This window comes from Aythya fuligula, chromosome 28 (assembly GCF_009819795.1).
Source record: "Aythya fuligula isolate bAytFul2 chromosome 28, bAytFul2.pri, whole genome shotgun sequence".
In the NCBI taxonomy this organism is placed as follows: Eukaryota; Metazoa; Chordata; class Aves; order Anseriformes; family Anatidae; genus Aythya; species Aythya fuligula.
Window position 1 is genome coordinate 687,746 of NC_045586.1, and position 15,800 is coordinate 703,545.

The window sequence follows — 15,800 nt, forward strand, 5'->3', positions numbered from 1 at the left end:
GGGGCTGGGGACGCTTGTGGAATTCACCCTCGAGGCTCCTCCGGGTGCAAGCGCTGCCTCTCAGCACCCCAGCCCTTGTCTTGTGGGCTCCTGGCCGCGAGCACCGCGTGCAGCAGAGCCACGCACGCCCCGGCGTTGCCGCGTCCCAGCCCGGTGGCTTCCCAGCGGTGGCGTGGGGTGCGGTGAGGCTCCGCGCCGTGCCGTGGTGTCTCGCCTCACCCCCTGCCTCTCTCGGCTTGGATTTAACCTGGGGTCACTTGGTAGGGCCGGGGGCGGAGAGCTGCAGCTCCTGCGCCTTCCAAAGCCCTTCCTGAGCTTGTCTCTGCTTGCCTTTCTATATTTGGTTACCGCAGACGGGAATTTTCCTGCATGGAGACGAGACTGGCGAGCAGAAAGAAGCCTGAGGTGCTCACCCTGAACGTGGCAGCCTGTCCGGGGCCGGAGCTGTGCCACAGAGGCTTGTTTTAGTGCCTTGCCTTTGGTTTAGTGCCTTGGTTTGCTTTCTTTTCGTGCCTTTCAGTGCCTAGATTTCCCCCCTGGTGGCTGTGCCCCTTTTTACAGCGAGGCTTCCCCGAGCGCTTCGTCCCCTTGCACCCACATTGCCGCCTCGCTGCTGGAGCTGAACTCGTGTGACAGCTGTACTTGGGAAGATGTGTAATTAGAGGGGATTGAGAGCCGAGCCAGAACAACATTTTCCTGGCAGAGATTTGGCTCTGCGAGGCTTTATCTCGTGAGGGACTCGCAGCCAGATTTAGGCAGGGCTGCGCGAGCTCCGCCTTAGCAGGGGGAGTAGGAGCCGCGGTGCCGGAGCTGCGGGTGCTTTGCCCTCGTCTCCCTGCTCAGGGCACGCAGGCACCCCTAACGAAGCAGTGGCAGTGAAACGAAGCACCCAAAGTAATCTCTTGTGCTCTGTGTGACCGCCTTGGCGCCGTGCTGCAGCAGCCCCAAACCACCGGGGGTTTTCCTGAAGACCTCGAAATGTCTGGTTCCTCTGTGGCCTCGCGCAGGAGAATCCATCCAGGGGGGCAGCTCTGCTCTTTTTCCTCTCCTTATCCTCCTGCCGAGCGTTTTTCTGCTGCATTCTCCTTTGCCTTTCCTTCCCTGGGTGCCCCCACGCGCTGCCAGCAGGCGGAGGGGATGCCAGCTGTGGGCTCTCCTGCAGACCCTGCCCGCGGTGCTCCCGTTTCGCTCCTGGCCCCCGGCCCCTGCCTGCCGCTGGGGAAGGACCTCGCCGAGCTGGTCTGGCCTCGCCTTCAGGTGGAGCCGCCCGGGCTCTGCTGGTAGCTGCTCTCTTATCAGCCTGGGAGCAGAGAGATCAGGCCGGGAGAGCTCTGCGGCTCCTTCCCCTTTTGGCTGCAGCTGTTTGCCACGGGCTGTTTGTGCACCTGGAGGAGAGGCGGGCGAGCGGCAGGGGAAGGAGAGGAGCAGCGCGGGCGGGGATGGCGCCGGGTGCGCCTGCGCCGTGCTCGCGAGACCCCGGTGGGCCCAGCAGGGCCTCGCTTGGGCCTGTAGAAAAGAAAAAAAAAAAAAAAAAAAAAAAAAAAAACCACCAATTTTCTTTATTCAATGGGAAAAAAGCTCAGAAACGCCGTGCTGTTTGTACCGACAGCCTCGTGCCTCTGCCTCGCTCCAAGCCGAGCCCGCGGCACGCAGCCGGTGTCCGTGCCGCGTGCGGGTCCGTGCCGCCGCTCTCGGGGGGCTCTCGTCCTTCAGGTGTGCGCGGTTCCCCGCTCGGGAAACTCCCCGTCGGGCCGGTTGGGGCCGGGGATGAAAGCGGGCGGCGTGCCGCTGCCGGCAGGTTCCCGCACGCCGGCGCGTGGGAGGTCGGAGCCCGGGGGAAATGCCCCGCGCGGAGCCGCTCGCTCGCCGGGCTCCGTGCTCGAGCTGAGCCTGCCGCAGCCTCGCTCCGTTTGGCGCGGTGCTGACCCTGTCCTTATGTCAACCTCTGCCCCGCAGGATGGACAGGATGACGGAGGACGCGCTGCGCCTCAACCTCTTGAAGCGGAGCTTGGACCAAGCGGATGATCGGGACGATGTCCTGGCCAAGAGGCTGAAGATGGAGGGACACGAGGCGATGGAGCGCCTGAAGATGCTGGCACTGCTGAAGAGGAAGGACCTCTCGGGCATCGAGGTGCCCCACGAGCTCCCGGTGAAGCAGGACGGTGTGAAAGTCTACGAGGAAAAGCTGAATGGGAGCCTCAGGCCCCATGGGGATGGCAGGACTGCAGGGAGGCCGGGGAAGGAGAACATTAACGACGAGCCGGTGGATATGAGCGCGAGGAGAAGGTAGGTGCCCAGCGGCTCGCCTCGGTAGCTTGCCTCTCGTGAACCCAGCGCTGCCAGGTGTGAACTGAACGGGCATTTCGTGGTCCTGGGGCTCGGGGGGTTCCCGGCGCTGTGGTGCCTGTGGGGTGCCTCTGGCTGAACGCCGAGGAGCGGAGCCTGCGCTGCTCTCCCAGCAGAGCTTCTCTGGAAGCGTTCAGCGCTGGGCTTTTCTTGCTTTTACCTCTGCTGTCCTCCTTGTTGCCCCCAACACCAGACGGATTGCGTTGCTCCCTCTGTCCCTGTGCTCAGCATTACAAGCTGGGTGCCTTAGAAGCAGACCGCTGGCGTGCACGAAGGCAGGGGGCTTCGATTCTCTTGGGACTTCTAATTAGCGTCCCCAGAAGTGTCAGCAGAAGCCCTTCATGTAGCTGCAGGCCAAATCCGATGTAAGGGCACAGATCTCACTCTCAAACCCGGCCCTTGCTGGGCTGTGACCGGGGCCAGAGGCGTTTGCTTCTTGCTGCTGAGCCAGGACTGCTCGGGAGAGGCAGGCGGCCGGGTGCTGGGGAGCTGTGCCCGCTTTCTGCCAGCTCTTGGGCATTCCTCCCGTGCTCTGTGTTTGCATCCTGCCTGCGCACGGCGCTCCCACCTGATTTTTATCGGGGGGGGAACTCCGGCAGCTCAATTTCCGCAGCCAGCACCTGCAGCCAGGCTCTGCCAAGGGGGTCGCACGCGGAGCCTGTCACAGTCCCTGGCTCGGTGTCACTGGGGAGATCAAACCAAAGGCAGCGGTTCCGAGTTCTGGCTCAGTTTGGGTACCGAGCTTGGCGAGCAGGCAGAGGGGCAGGGCAGAGGAGTCCTGCTGTAGGGAAGCACCCGGAGCCGCGACCTTCCCGCGATGCTCTCGGGGTGCCCGCAGGTGCCTGCGCCCTGCTCGGAGCTGGCCTTGTGCCGTGAAACGTGGCTGAAGGAGGCGGTGATCCCCGGGCACAGCCACAGCCACAGGCACATAGTCCAGGGGCAGCAGCGTGGCGAGCGTGGGCTGGGAGCCGGGTTCCTGCGGATCCTCCCGGCTGCCTCCCCTGGTGCCGGGCTGCACGGAGCCATCACAGTGTGTTCCCAGCCTCCCGTTGCCCCTCTGGGAAGGCACCAGCTCGTGATTCAGCACAACTGCGGCTCCTGCCCCTCGCCGTGCCACTGTGCCAGGGCCTTTGTGCAGCTCTGTGGCGGGCAGGGGGTGCAGGCTGCCCCCACCCCGGGCCAGGAGCCAGGAGCAGGGGCTTGCGGTGTTCCAGCCGGGCTCGACGAGCAGCAGAAGGGGTGAACGGGCCTGAAAGGCCGGCAGTGGAGAGGAGAAAATCCCCGGGGTTGTTTGTCTTTAACAGCACCGTGCGTGGCCCCGGTCTGTGCAGGCATCTCCGCCGCTGGCTCAGCCTCCTGTGGAGCGTGGAGAACCACGGGGGTGAGGCAGGGACGGCACTGCTGGATTCCCCGGTGTCCCGTTTGTGCCCGTGGGAGCTCTCAGACACCTGCAGCTCCCTCCGTAGGCACGTGGGGCTCGCTGGTGGCCTGCTGGGAGCGTGGCACCGCGCTGCTGCACCTCCACAAAGTGCAGTTCTGCCCCCAAACCTCCCCGCTTTGCTCCAGTTTAACACGGCTTCACAGTGGCAGAGGATACCCGGGGGTCAGGCGTCCCCAGCACAGCGTTTGGGTAGGATTTGTGATAACCCAGTTATCCTAGCACGGGGGATATCCAGCCCCTCGATGTGGTTTTGGCTGCCGGAGGTGCTAAATGCTGGGGAGCAGTGGCAGTGCCCGGCTGCTTTGTGCTGCGGATCCTCGGCTGAGCTGCTGGGATGCAGGGCAAGAAGCAGAGGGTCCGGCCGGGTGCCGGGGCTGGATGTGGACCCCGCAGAAAGGAGGCGGTTGCAGCACCTTGGGTCGTGCACCCCAAATCCTGAGCTTTTCCCAGCAGGTTTGGTTTCTGGGAGAGGCTGGGACCAAAACCTGCCCCTGGTGACAGCTTCACAGGGGGCCAGCCCTAAGGAGAGGGAGAAGGATCAGGGCGAGGTGGTGTGTCACCTGCCTGCCAGCTGATAAGGGACATTAACGGGGCGGGCTGGGAACGGGCTGGGAACGGGCTCCTTCCCTTCTCACCTTTGCCTGCCTCCTGCACGAGCAGCGCAGCTTTCCTTCCTTCCAGTAGTTCTGTTGTAATTACGCCCTTGCCTCGACAAAAGTAAATAAAACAATCCTGACATATTCAGCAATTCTTTGCAGATGGCCCCGTTTTCCCCTGTCTGGCTTTGACGCTGGCTTTTTTTTTTTTTTTTTTTTGCCTTTTTTTTTTTTTGCCTCCACGGAATGTAAATAAAACAGCCCGGACGTATCTGGGTGCTCGTCCAAGACAACCACCGGCTGCCAGCGCGGCGGCAGCGCCTCCAGGAGAACCCCGAAGCAGAGCCCGGCGCTGGGCTCCTCCGGGGTGCTTTGGGGGGTGCTTTAGGGTCGAGTCCCTCCTTGTGGGGCGTCCCGGACCTTCTCTGGTGCTGGGGGCTTGCCCCGGAGACCCCCGGGTGCTGCTATCAGCAGCCTGCAGCGGGCACAAAGCCCCGGTGTGGCCAGGAGCCTGCCCTGTGGTGATGACCGACCTCAGCACGGCCGGCAGCAGAGCTCCTCTCCTAACCCTCGTCCAGTGGCACTGAGACCAAACCCAGCCCTTGGGATCTGGCAGGGAAACAGCCCCCGGGCCGTGTCCCGTGGGGGCAGCGGGATGAATCAGGCTCCTGGCATCCCGGCTGGATTCGCGGCCCCTGGAGTACTCCAGCCTGGGGATTTGGGCTTGGCTTTGTGGCTCGTGCTGGCTTTTCCGAGCCCGAAGCCCCGGATGGGATAATCCGGGCATCTCCTCCCCGCTGCAGCCTCGGAGACCTTCCAGTGGTGGTGGCAGCGAGCCCGGTGCCGTCGTAGCTGCGCTGCTCTCACCGCTTCCCCCCGACTGCTGAGCGTTTTCCAAGGCTCTCCAAGCACCATCGTGTTGAGTCAGCGATAGGAAAGGGCTTTTAGGAGCATCTCCTCGCTCAGGATGATGCCACAACAAACGAAGCAGCGCTCGGGTGCTGCTGGCGCCCGGCATTGATTTTGATTTTGATTTTTTTTTTCCCAGCGAGGGGCTCTTGTCATTCCTCTCCTTTCGTTGACCGGTTTCTAGGTCACAGTTCAGCCGGGTCTCCTGCCTCTGCGCAGGGTGTTTGCTGGGGCTTCCCTTCACGGGCAGCCTTTTAAAACAGAGTTGCAGTGAGGGAGGTTTGGAGCGCTTACGTCTGCGTTGACCTGGGGACGCGTCCCCATCCTTGTCATTCAGGGGGTGGGATGAGGACGATGGGTTTGGGTTTGGGTAAGAACGAGCAGCACCAGGCAGAAGTGTCACTGCTGCTCCCCCTCCTCGCAGCTCCTGGTTCTGGATGTCTCTCCCTGTTTTCTTGCTCCGTGGCTCATTAACACCCGAGCAATCCACCTTTCACCCCAGTGCAGGAAAATTTCCGAATTTCCCTTCCGAACGCGATCACCTGCGAGCAGAGGATGCTCCTGTCCTGGCGCTGGCTGTCTGCTTGTGACAGAACAAGAAGCAGCGAGCTCCCAGCTCGCTGCTGAGCTCTTGGAGTCACGGCTCAATCTTTTTTCTCCCTTCTGTCCCGCAGCGACCAGGACAGGGGGCGATTAACCCCTTCTCCAGATATAATTGTCCTCTCCGACAATGAGGCGTCCAGTCCCCGGTCCAGCTCTCGCATGGAAGAAAGACTTAAGGCAGCAAATCTTGAAATGTTCAAGGTAAGGGCTTCCTTGGCTGCTCTTGGGAAGTGGGGGCAGCGAGCAGGGGGAGCCCTCCTGCTGCAGGGGGGGCGCTTTTTGAAGGACTTGGGAACCGGGGGGGATTTCCGAGCAACGTGGTCACTTCTGGTCACGGTGGCTCATTACCCGTGCTACAAATTCTTGCTGTAGTAACCCCTCCTAAAGCCCTCCTGCCATCGAGGCACAGCAGCAGGTTTCGACTGTGCAAGTTCTGACCGATTTTCTGTGTGCTTGTAGGGTAAAAGCATAGAGGAGCGACAGCAGCTCATCAAGCAGCTTCGGGATGAGCTCCGGCTGGAGGAGGCCAGGCTTGTGTTGCTGAAGAAACTGAGACAAAGCCAGCTGCAGAAGGAGAACGTGGTACAGAAGGTGAAGCTCTGAGCAGCAGCGCTTGGGGCTGGCTGGGGGTGCAGGTGGTATAAAGGAGCCTGTTAGTGGAGAAATGCTGAGGACTCGCTGGTTTTGGACCTTCCTTTACTCCACTTCTGTGTCTGTGGGATATTTCTTAGCTAAGTGCATAGCGAATCCACAGGCCAGGCCACCGTGCTGCCCGTGAGGACAGCTGGGGAGGTGAATTTGTGCAGCTCTGAAACATCATTTGAGCACCAGCTGGCCTTGGGTCTTGGTACAGCTCCTTTCCAGCACCGCGTGTGACCCAGTCTTTGTTTTCTCTCGATCCAGACTCCGGTCGTCCAGAACGCGGCGTCTATTGTCCAGCCATCTCCTGCTCACGTGGGACAGCAGGGACTGTCCAAGCTTCCCTCCAGGCCTGGAGCTCAGGGGGTTGAGCCTCAGAACTTAAGGACATTACAGGTGAGCCTTCCTGAGGCCGTTTGCTGTGCGGAGGGCCCCGCGTCACCCCGCACGTGTGCGTGAATGAGGGAACGTCTCTGCCGTGTGCGCGTCAGTCGTCCTGGCTGCCTGAGGTGCTTTTGCCAAGAGGCAGATAAATGCTTTTCAGCACCCTGAGCAGAAAAGTGGTCACAAAGCTTGGAGGTTCCTACAGCAGCAGCTCAGGAGGTGGGAGGAGCTGAATTTAGGGGCTGGTGCTGACCCTGACGAAAGTTGCCTGCTGCTCGGTGACACAAGCTCTGGGGCTGCAGGAGGAAAGCTGTCAGCTTGCACTTAGCAGCAGGGAGGGCTCGGCAGCGTTCTGAAACAACACAGAATGGGCAGAGGAAGAGGGGGAAGCAAACTGCAAGCAAAACACGGGATTGAAATGTTCCCCTTCTTTGGGAAAGTGCTGTGGGCAGAGCGGGGTGCCGGCCGAGCCGCCGGCCGAGCCGCCCACCTCTCCGTGCTCGCTCTGGATGTCACCAGCCGGAGCTGTGGGTGAAAGCACCTCGCTCGGCTGCTGCCTCCCCAGGGGGAGCAGGGCTCGGCGGCATCACCCCGTGGGCTTTGCCCTGCTGGCAGGGGGCCGGGGGACAGAAATGAGATGCACGACGTCCCCGTGATGCTGTTGGGAAAGCAGATGCTGGGAGGAAGGCGCACGGGCCGTGCAGGAGCTCGTTGCGGTGTCCCTCCAGCAGCTGCCTGCCCGTGGCCTCCTCGTGCTTCTGCCGAAAGCTTTGGCTGCAGCCTTGCTGATCACTTCTCCCTCCCTGAACCATCTCCTTTGTTGGTGGCATTTGTTTGCTTTGCTATGGCAACGCTTCTGGGGTCAGGTCTATTGTGGCTTCACAGTGGGACCGGACTGGTAAAGGAAACAGGCTGGAGGGGAAGAGGAAACGCATTGTTTGCAGGGGCTTTGTGAAGATTTTCTTGCGTATGACAATGAAGAACCTCATCTAGAAAAAAAATAGATTAAAAAAAAATAAAGCGGGGGGGCAGAGAAAGCTTGTCAGACAGGAGCGGTTTAAGACACACAAAAAAATCGAGCCCTTCCACCTGCCCTCCTCCCAGCAGAGCCCTGCTGGTGGTGCACGGAGACGAGCAGACCCTGGGCAGGTTGGCCCTGGCCCTCGGCCTCCTCGGGGACCTCCTGAGCCCCTCACTGAGCCCCACGCCGTGTCTGGCACTGCCAGCATTAGCTGGCAAACTGCCTGCTGTTTTTTTTTTGTTTTGTTTTGTTTTTTGTTTTTTTTTTTCCTTTTTCCCTCGCATTTGTACGTATTGATCAAATCGGCTCGGTTGTGTTTAATGCAGTGTAGGCCACGGAGGTGGGTCTGGAGAATCAGCTCCTGAACCATCATGGCCTACAGCCTAGAGGGGAAAATAGGAGTATGTTAACGTGAGACACCCTTGTTTTAGGCAAAATGAATGTGGTTATTTAAGTAAAGAACATTTAGAGGAGAAGTTGGGTCTTTGAGTGGCCTCTCTCCTTTGAATGTAACGTGAATTTCGGCTAAGTGGAGATGCTCGGCTGTCGTAGAGCCTGCTCAGGGAACTAAAAACCCTGCTTTGCCTCCAGTTCTTTATTTCCTTCTTGTTTCCTTTCTTGACAGGGTCACAGTGTCATTAGGTCTGCCACAAACACGACTCTGCCCCATATGCTTATGTCGCAGCGTGTGATTGCTCCGAACCCTGCCCAGTTACAAGGGCAGCGCGTTCCTCCTAAGCCTGGCCTCATCCGCACTACAACTCCAAGCATGAATCCAGCCATCAACTACCAGCCGGTAGGTCCCCGACTCGCCGCTCTTTGGGCACAGTTGCCCCGTGGGGTTGGCCAGGAAGGGAAATAGGAGGCGCCTCCGGGCCTGGTGCGTGCCGTGGAGGGCTCGGGGTGAAGTCATCACAGCGAGGTTTGGAAACGTGTCCTGAATGTGGACACAGGCAAATGTCCCCGACCCGTGTGTGGAGTGGGATGGTAGCTAATGGAAAGCTTCCCGACGTGGAGCTGCCACCACGCTGGGTCACCCAAACGGTGCCACCAAGGCCCCAGTGCAGCGAGGTGACCGCTTTGGGAGCAGCCCCTGTTCCTCTCCCTGAGGAGGAAGACTGACACAAGCTCTAGGAGCTGGACACTTAAAACCATCCGTTTTACATCTGGAAGTCAAACTGGCAATGGAGAGGAAAGAAATACCACTTCCCAGCTGGAGCACTGGTCTCCTCGGTGCTGCATGAAGCAAAACAGCCCTTGTCCTGCACACAGACCAGCTCCCTGGGATGCCCCTGTGCTCTGTGCACAGTCTTGTGTCCTTGTCCCGGGCTACAACGCTTGGCTGCCACGCTGTGTGGCTCTGTGGGCCCAGGTTAACAACCACTCCTGGCTCCTTTCAGGGGTTGTTGCCAGTTCTTAAGCCATTTAATCTGTCCTAATGATGCTCTAGTGCAAATCCGTATAAATTACAAACGTGACTGCACAACGGTCCATAAGCCTTGCATTTGAGCAACTGTCGAACGTAATTGCACGTCTGATTTTAAAAAAGCAAACAAAAAAAAAAAACCAGCCTCTTACAGAAGAGTTGCAAGTTCATTGGTGTTAATTCATCATCTTCTCATTTAAATCTGCGTGAGTCATCCCCGATCGGCTCTACCATTAGTTCAGACCTACGGTAGACCAACTGGTTTGGGATTAGCTCGGTTCTCTGCCCTTTTTCACAATCAGCCGGGTATTAGCAGGCTTCAAGCAGTCTGCCCCAGTTTTCTGTTTTATCTTCTGCGTGTTGTTCTCGATCAACACAGCGCTGTCCCCCGAGCTTTGGTAGTTGACCCTGTTTGAGTTGCTGAGCCAGTTTGTTGCTGTGTGGGATTTTCTCCTCTGCAAGCGTTGAAGTGTTGGTACCCCAGGAGACAGGTAGGCTGCGTGAAAGGCTGGCAGCAGCCGTGCTCAAATAGGTTGCAGGCTGATGGCTTCTTATCACAAAAGGCAGCGAAAGCTGCAGCATCAGGTCAGCAGAAGTCTTTGTGCTCCGTTACCGTCACGTGCCGGAGGGACCGCGAATCCAAACGAACGGAGGATGCCGAAGGAAAGCTGCTGGAAATGGAAGAGGAGGGAATTGGCACGCTCGGAGCACCTGTGTGGGAGGGACGGGCACCATCTGGCAGCGGGGATGCTGCCTGGGCGCGCGCCAGCTCGGTGAAGCAAAAGGTGGAGGAGCAGAACTTGCCGCGAACAATGGTGCCAGCGAGTGAATCACGGCGCGCGGAGCTGCCTACACGCCGCTGGGCCTGCAGCTCCTCAACGCCTTCCCTCACCTGCAGGGTCCTTGGGCTGCTCCCCACACCGAGCCTCGCCGGGGCGCCTCGCTCCATGGGCACCTGCCGTGTGCCTGGCTCCTCAGAGGGGCTGAGCCACGCTCAGTGCTCCTGAGTCCTAGCACAGCCCTTCTGCAAGGCGTGCAGGCAGAGGGTGGGTTGTCGGGGGGCTGCTTTAGGAGCTGAGCCATAACCAGGGCGCACGAGGCTCTCTCCTGCTCCGAGTGCCAGCCCTGCATTAATCCCCTTCTCCTCTTCCTCCCCAGCAATCAAGTTCTTCTGTTCCTTGCCAGCGTACGTCGTCTTCAGCCATCTATATGAACCTTGCCTCTCACATCCAGCCTGGCACTGTGAACAGGGTGTCGTCCCCGCTCCCCAGCCCCAGTGCTCTGAACGACGCCGCCAACTCCCAGGCAGCCGCCAAGCTTGCCCTGCGCAAGCAGCTGGAGAAGACGCTGCTGGAGATCCCACCCCCGAAGCCGCCCGCGCCCCTGCTTCACTTCCTGCCGAGCGCAGCCAACAGCGAGTTCATCTACATGGTGGGGCTGGAGGAGGTGGTACAGAGCGTTATCGACAGCCAAGGTGAGCCCCGGGGAGCGTTCCCCTCCTTCAGCACCAGCAGCGTTACCACGAGCTGGCTCCTTCCTTCCCCTTCTTGCTCTGCACAACGCTGAAACCCGCGGCTTGGTGGCTGCAGGCGAGCACTTGCTGCCCGTACCCAGCTTTGTTCTCCGTCCCCTCTTGCTGCAGCTTTTTCCAGCCAAGCCTGGCCCTGCAGCAGTCGGGAGCTGCCTGCTTGCCTGCCCCGCGGGCACGGAGCCCGTCTGGCGGGGCTGGCGCTGTGGGAGAGCCTCTCCCCAGCAGCAGCCTTGATGTGCCGAGCCTGCAGCCCTCCCGCGAGCCCTGGCTGTGCCGCGGGGCTCGGTGGCCGGTGCAACCCGCCTGGCAGGGCCAGGGCGTGGGGAGGGCTCTCCTGGGCCCGTCCCTGTCCCCAGACGTTGGGGAGCTGAGATGCAAAACCCGCTGAGCCCCTGAGCTGGGAGCACCCGGGCTCCGTGGCCGGCTGCTGTCCCTGTCCCCGCAGCGAGGGGCCGTGCCCCTGCCCGTCCCCGGCAGCCCCAAGCTCCCCGTGGCTGGTTTTTGAGCGTCTTGCCCCATTTTTGAGCACCTCGCCCTGGTTTTTGAGCACCTCGGCCCGTTTTCGGGCTCTGCTGCCCGTTGCCATGGGAACGGGACGATTAGCCGGTGGCGGAGTCGCACGAACTGGGTTACGTAAAAGCCCACGGCAGTGATTTTGGGGCGAGAACCCCTGCAAAAGGGAGGTGGGAGAGGCTGGAAGGGACAGCCCGCGCTGGGCAGGGGCTCGCTGGCTGCTGGCTGCTCCCATGGGAGCCCCGAGGGTCCCCGTGCTGGGGGTGCCAGGGCCTAGGGGCAGCAGCAGCTCCTTGTGATGCTGGCAGCGGGGTTCTGGTGGCTGTAAGCTCCCGGGAAGCCCCACCAGCTCCCACCTCGCCCTTCCCTCCACCGTGCAGCCCTCCCGGGACGCTCTTCCACCCCTTGGAGCACTGGCACCTTCCCTCGTGTGCTGGTGCCGTGCACGATGGTGCGTTGGTGTTGTGCCCGAGGTGGGAGGAGGCGGTGTAAGAGCCGAGCTGCCCCGTTGCCCCACTTAACTCCCGCTCCTGGCGCCTTGCAGGGAAAAGCTGCGCGTCCCTCCTGCGTGTGGAGCCCTTCGTCTGCGCTCAGTGCCGCACCGACTTCACCCCGCACTGGAAGCAGGAGAAAAATGGCAAGATCCTGTGCGAGCAGTGCATGACTTCCAACCAGAAGAAGGCACTGAAGGCAGAGCACACCAACCGGCTGAAGAACGCCTTCGTCAAGGCTTTGCAGCAGGAGCAGGCAAGTGCACGGCGCGCACGGCAAACCTGCTGGGTGAACCCGGCTCCCCTCGGGGCACGGGGAGCCGCTGCTCCCCTCCCTTTGCGCACCTCCATCCTTTCGGTTTCTCTGCTGGGGCTCCTCGAGGAGTTTCACCTCTCCCTGGGGACGCGCTGCCCGCTCCCGCCGTGCGCGGGGTGTTCCAGGAGCGGCTCTGCCTCTCCTCGGTGCGCTTCCCCGCCGGCTTGGTGACTCGTCCCACTGACAGCAGTGGGAGGCAGAGTGGGCTGAGGGCTGAGTCAGGACAGCTGGCTGCTCTCCCCGCTTTGCCACTGACTTCCTGGAACTCGAGGGAAGTCGCTTAACCGCTTGCTGCCTGCTCGCTCGGCTACGAAAAGGGAGGGGGGGGATGGGGGGGGACGACTTGTTGGGTTCCCGTGATAAATTGGTGCTGCAGAACTCGTTTGGAGGCCCTGGGGGGAAATAAACCGGAATCATAATTTGTGAACTGCTTAAAAAAAAAACACAAAAAAACATACAAGACAAAGCGGAATCCGGCTGCTGACAAGTCGGACGTGCCTGTTTTGGAGCAAGAGGAGTCGTCTTCTCTGGGCTGTTTGTAACAAGTGGGTGCAGAGAGAAAAAAGCTGTTCGTGCTGGCTGCAGCGAGCCTGCAGTTCCAGTCACACCTTGGGAAGGCAGCCGAGCTCTAAGTGGGCAGCAGGGCTTCAAATAAAGCTGTGATTGCACCGCATGGGGACAGCAGCCCGTGGGAGGGACCCGCTTTCCCCTGCTCCTGGGATGCCACCGGGGCGCGGGGCGAGCTCCTGGGGCAGGGCTCTCACCTCGCGGGGTGAGCTCTGAGCCTCCCGCCCGCACCTGAGGCCTCTCCTCTTCCTTCCTTGCAGGAAATTGAGCAGAGGCTACAGCAGCAGGCGGCCTTGTCCCCCACTGCGGCCCCTGCCGTCTCCAGCGTCAGCAAGCAGGAGAACATCATGAGGCACCACACGCTCCGGCAGGTGAGCGGCTCCCACCCGTCCCCGACACGCCGTCACCTCACACGGGCAGGATGCGAGCTGGCTGGGAGCTGGCTGGGCGCAGCGAGCCCTCCCGCAGCGAGGGAGCTGTGGGCACCCTGCAGAGCAGCCTTCTCCTGGCCCTCGCAGCGAGTTTATGCTCTGGCTCCCCTCGGGCACTCTGCTTTTTCCCCTGGACTCCACGGTTGCTTCTGACCGCAGTCCCTGTGACCCGTCTCGCAGTGCCAGCAGCGTGTGGCTGCTGCCGCCTCCTCTCCCCCCTTCCCCTGCGAGTCCTGGCCCCCTCGGTCCCGTGCCATCCAGCGGGGGAGCCCGTTGTGCTGCTGGGACCTCGCTGCCGTGCACCGGGCAAGGCCACGGCCGACTCCTCATCCTCCAGCTGCAGCCCCGGCACCTTCCCGAGGGCTGCTCTGCCGCGCGCAGGGCTCAGCATCGGGTGGGCTCCTCCCGAGAGACTCAGCTCCCCCCGACTCCCCCAGTCCTCGCGGGTCCCGTCCACCCCCGGCGCTTCGTCAGCTCACATCCCCTCGTTCCTTCTCTCCCCCCGCAGGCTCCGCAGCCCCAGAGCACTTTGCAGCGTGGCATCCCCACCTCTGCCCGCTCCATGCTCTCCAACTTTGCGCAGGCGCCGCAGCTCTCGGTGGCGGGCGGTCTCCTCGGCATGCCAGGTAACGGCCCCGGGGCGGGGGGCAGCCGGGGAGCGGGCGGGTGGGAGGTCGGGGGGGGGGGGAAAATCCACCGCCCCCCCTGGCTGCTGCACGTCCTAGAGGAGTCCCCAGCTGCTTTTCTCTCCCCTCTGCAGGTGTTAACATTGCATACCTGAATGCTGGCATCGGAGGCCACAAAGCGTCGAGTTTGGCGGACCGGCAGCGGGAATACCTTTTAGATATGATCCCCCCCCGGTCTATATCGCAGTCCATCAGCGGACAGAAATAACGCCTGCTGAGCGCCCCCCCCCCCCCCCCCTTTCCTCCCCACCTCCGTCGCATGCAGTGCCTGTACTGGTGCCTACCGTACATGGGGAAAAAAAAGACAAAAAAAAGAAACAAAAACGAAACAAAAAAAAAAAAACGACAAACAAACAAAACGGAAAAAAAAAAATCCACAAAAAAAAAAAAAAAGAAACAAAAAACAAAAAATCCCATTTCAAACCTTCAGCGACCTGTCCTTTTCCAAACCTTAACTTCTTTGGTTTTCTATAGCAGTGAGAGGTCACTTCCTTTGCCCGAGGTCAGAACAATGTCTGCTTGAAGTCAGCACTATCCATGTGTTAAAGCTTGTTTTATGCTATTTTTTTTGTAATGACAAAGCATAGAATTTTTAATTGTGTTGTGTTTTTTTGTTTTTTTTTTGTTTCCCCCCCCCCCCTTTCCTCCTCCTTTGCTAAATGGATGGTTAAACCTTTTTTTTTTTTTTTTTTTTTTTTTTTTTTTTTTTTTTCTCTCCTTTCCAGAGACTTGTAAAGGGTCATCCACTTTACATAAAAGTGACCGTTTTTTTTTCCAAAGGGCAGCCTGTGCTGACTCACGGGGGAAAAACTGGGGCAAAGCGATGCGATGGGCTTGGAGCCTGGACGGCCGTCCTCGCCGCCGGTAGGGTGCTATTTTCCCTTTGCTCACCAGAAGAAGCCAGGAGAGATGCTCCACGGCCGCCTCGCCGCGTCCCTCCCGGAGGAGGGCAGCCCGCGGCCGCCGGACGGTGCCCACCCCCCTCCCCTCGCCGTCTCGGGGTCCCCGAGGGGGTCTCGATGTCCCCGCGTGGCTGCGGCCCCCCCCCCCCCCCCCTCTCGGCGCTGCGGCCCCCCGGGCACGGCTGGCGCGCGGGAGCTGGGCTGCGGCCGCTGGTGGCAAAACCCCAAAGCGAGGAAAAGCCGCGGAAGTCGTCGGAGAAATGCTCGATTTGCACTTAACCTTCACACTAACGGGCCCTCCCCCCTCCTCCTCTTCCTCCTCTTCCTCCTCCTCCTCTTCCTCTCCTTCCTCCTCGGCCTCCGCAGAGCAGAAGCGGGCAGCTGGAGCGTGCCCCCCCCCCCCCCCCCAGGGTCCCCGCGCTGCCCCCCCAAAGCTGCCCCCCCAGCGCCGCGACGGAGCAGACCCCGCAGGCGGCCGCAGGGAGTTCCCCCCCCCGCCCCCCCCGAGTTTTTTTTTTTGTGTGTGTGTGGTTGATTTTTTTTTTTTTTTTAATATTTTTTTCTTCTTCCTCACCTTAAAATTTTCTCGTGCAATTTTCAGCCGCCCGCAGGGAGCCGCTTTTTGGGGGCGCCCCCCCCACCCCCCCCCATCACCACCCCGGCACCGCGCCGCGGCCACCGCCCCCCAACCGCTGCCGGGGCCAATTTTGGGACTTGGGGGGGGGCCAACTCCGGGCAGTGCCCCCCCACCCAACCCCAACCATCTCCCCCTGGTGCCCCCCCCTCAATTCGATGAGCACTTACTCCCCGAGGGGTGTGGGCGCCCCAAACCCGGGGCCCTCCAGAAGCAAAAGGATTTTTTTTTTTGGGGGGGGGGACACTAGTGAAGCGTAGTGGCATGTATATATATATAACCTATATATATATACACATTTTTTGTGTGTGTTCTTTTTTGTTTGTTTTTTTACTCTTTTAGCTGGCTTGGCCCCCCCCCCGCA

The 15,800-nt window shown here is 60.5% G+C and overlaps 1 protein-coding gene across 2 annotated transcripts in view; it reads left to right on the forward strand.

The window, feature by feature from the left end:
- The window catches only part of GATAD2B (GATA zinc finger domain containing 2B), a 33,017-nt gene extending 18,785 nt beyond the window's left edge, over positions 1–14,232 (forward strand). For both annotated transcript variants that reach the window (XM_032204669.1, XM_032204670.1), the window contains exons 2-11: positions 1,957–2,286; positions 5,967–6,096; positions 6,355–6,486; positions 6,799–6,930; positions 8,565–8,735; positions 10,524–10,839; positions 11,954–12,156; positions 13,044–13,154; positions 13,723–13,840; positions 13,975–14,232. In XM_032204669.1, coding sequence (XP_032060560.1) covers positions 1,958–2,286; positions 5,967–6,096; positions 6,355–6,486; positions 6,799–6,930; positions 8,565–8,735; positions 10,524–10,839; positions 11,954–12,156; positions 13,044–13,154; positions 13,723–13,840; positions 13,975–14,108 — 1,776 coding nt within the window. In that variant the 5' untranslated portion in view covers position 1,957 and the 3' untranslated portion in view covers positions 14,109–14,232. The remainder of the gene's footprint in view (positions 1–1,956; positions 2,287–5,966; positions 6,097–6,354; positions 6,487–6,798; positions 6,931–8,564; positions 8,736–10,523; positions 10,840–11,953; positions 12,157–13,043; positions 13,155–13,722; positions 13,841–13,974) is intronic.
- The last annotated feature ends 1,568 nt before the right edge of the window (positions 14,233–15,800 follow it).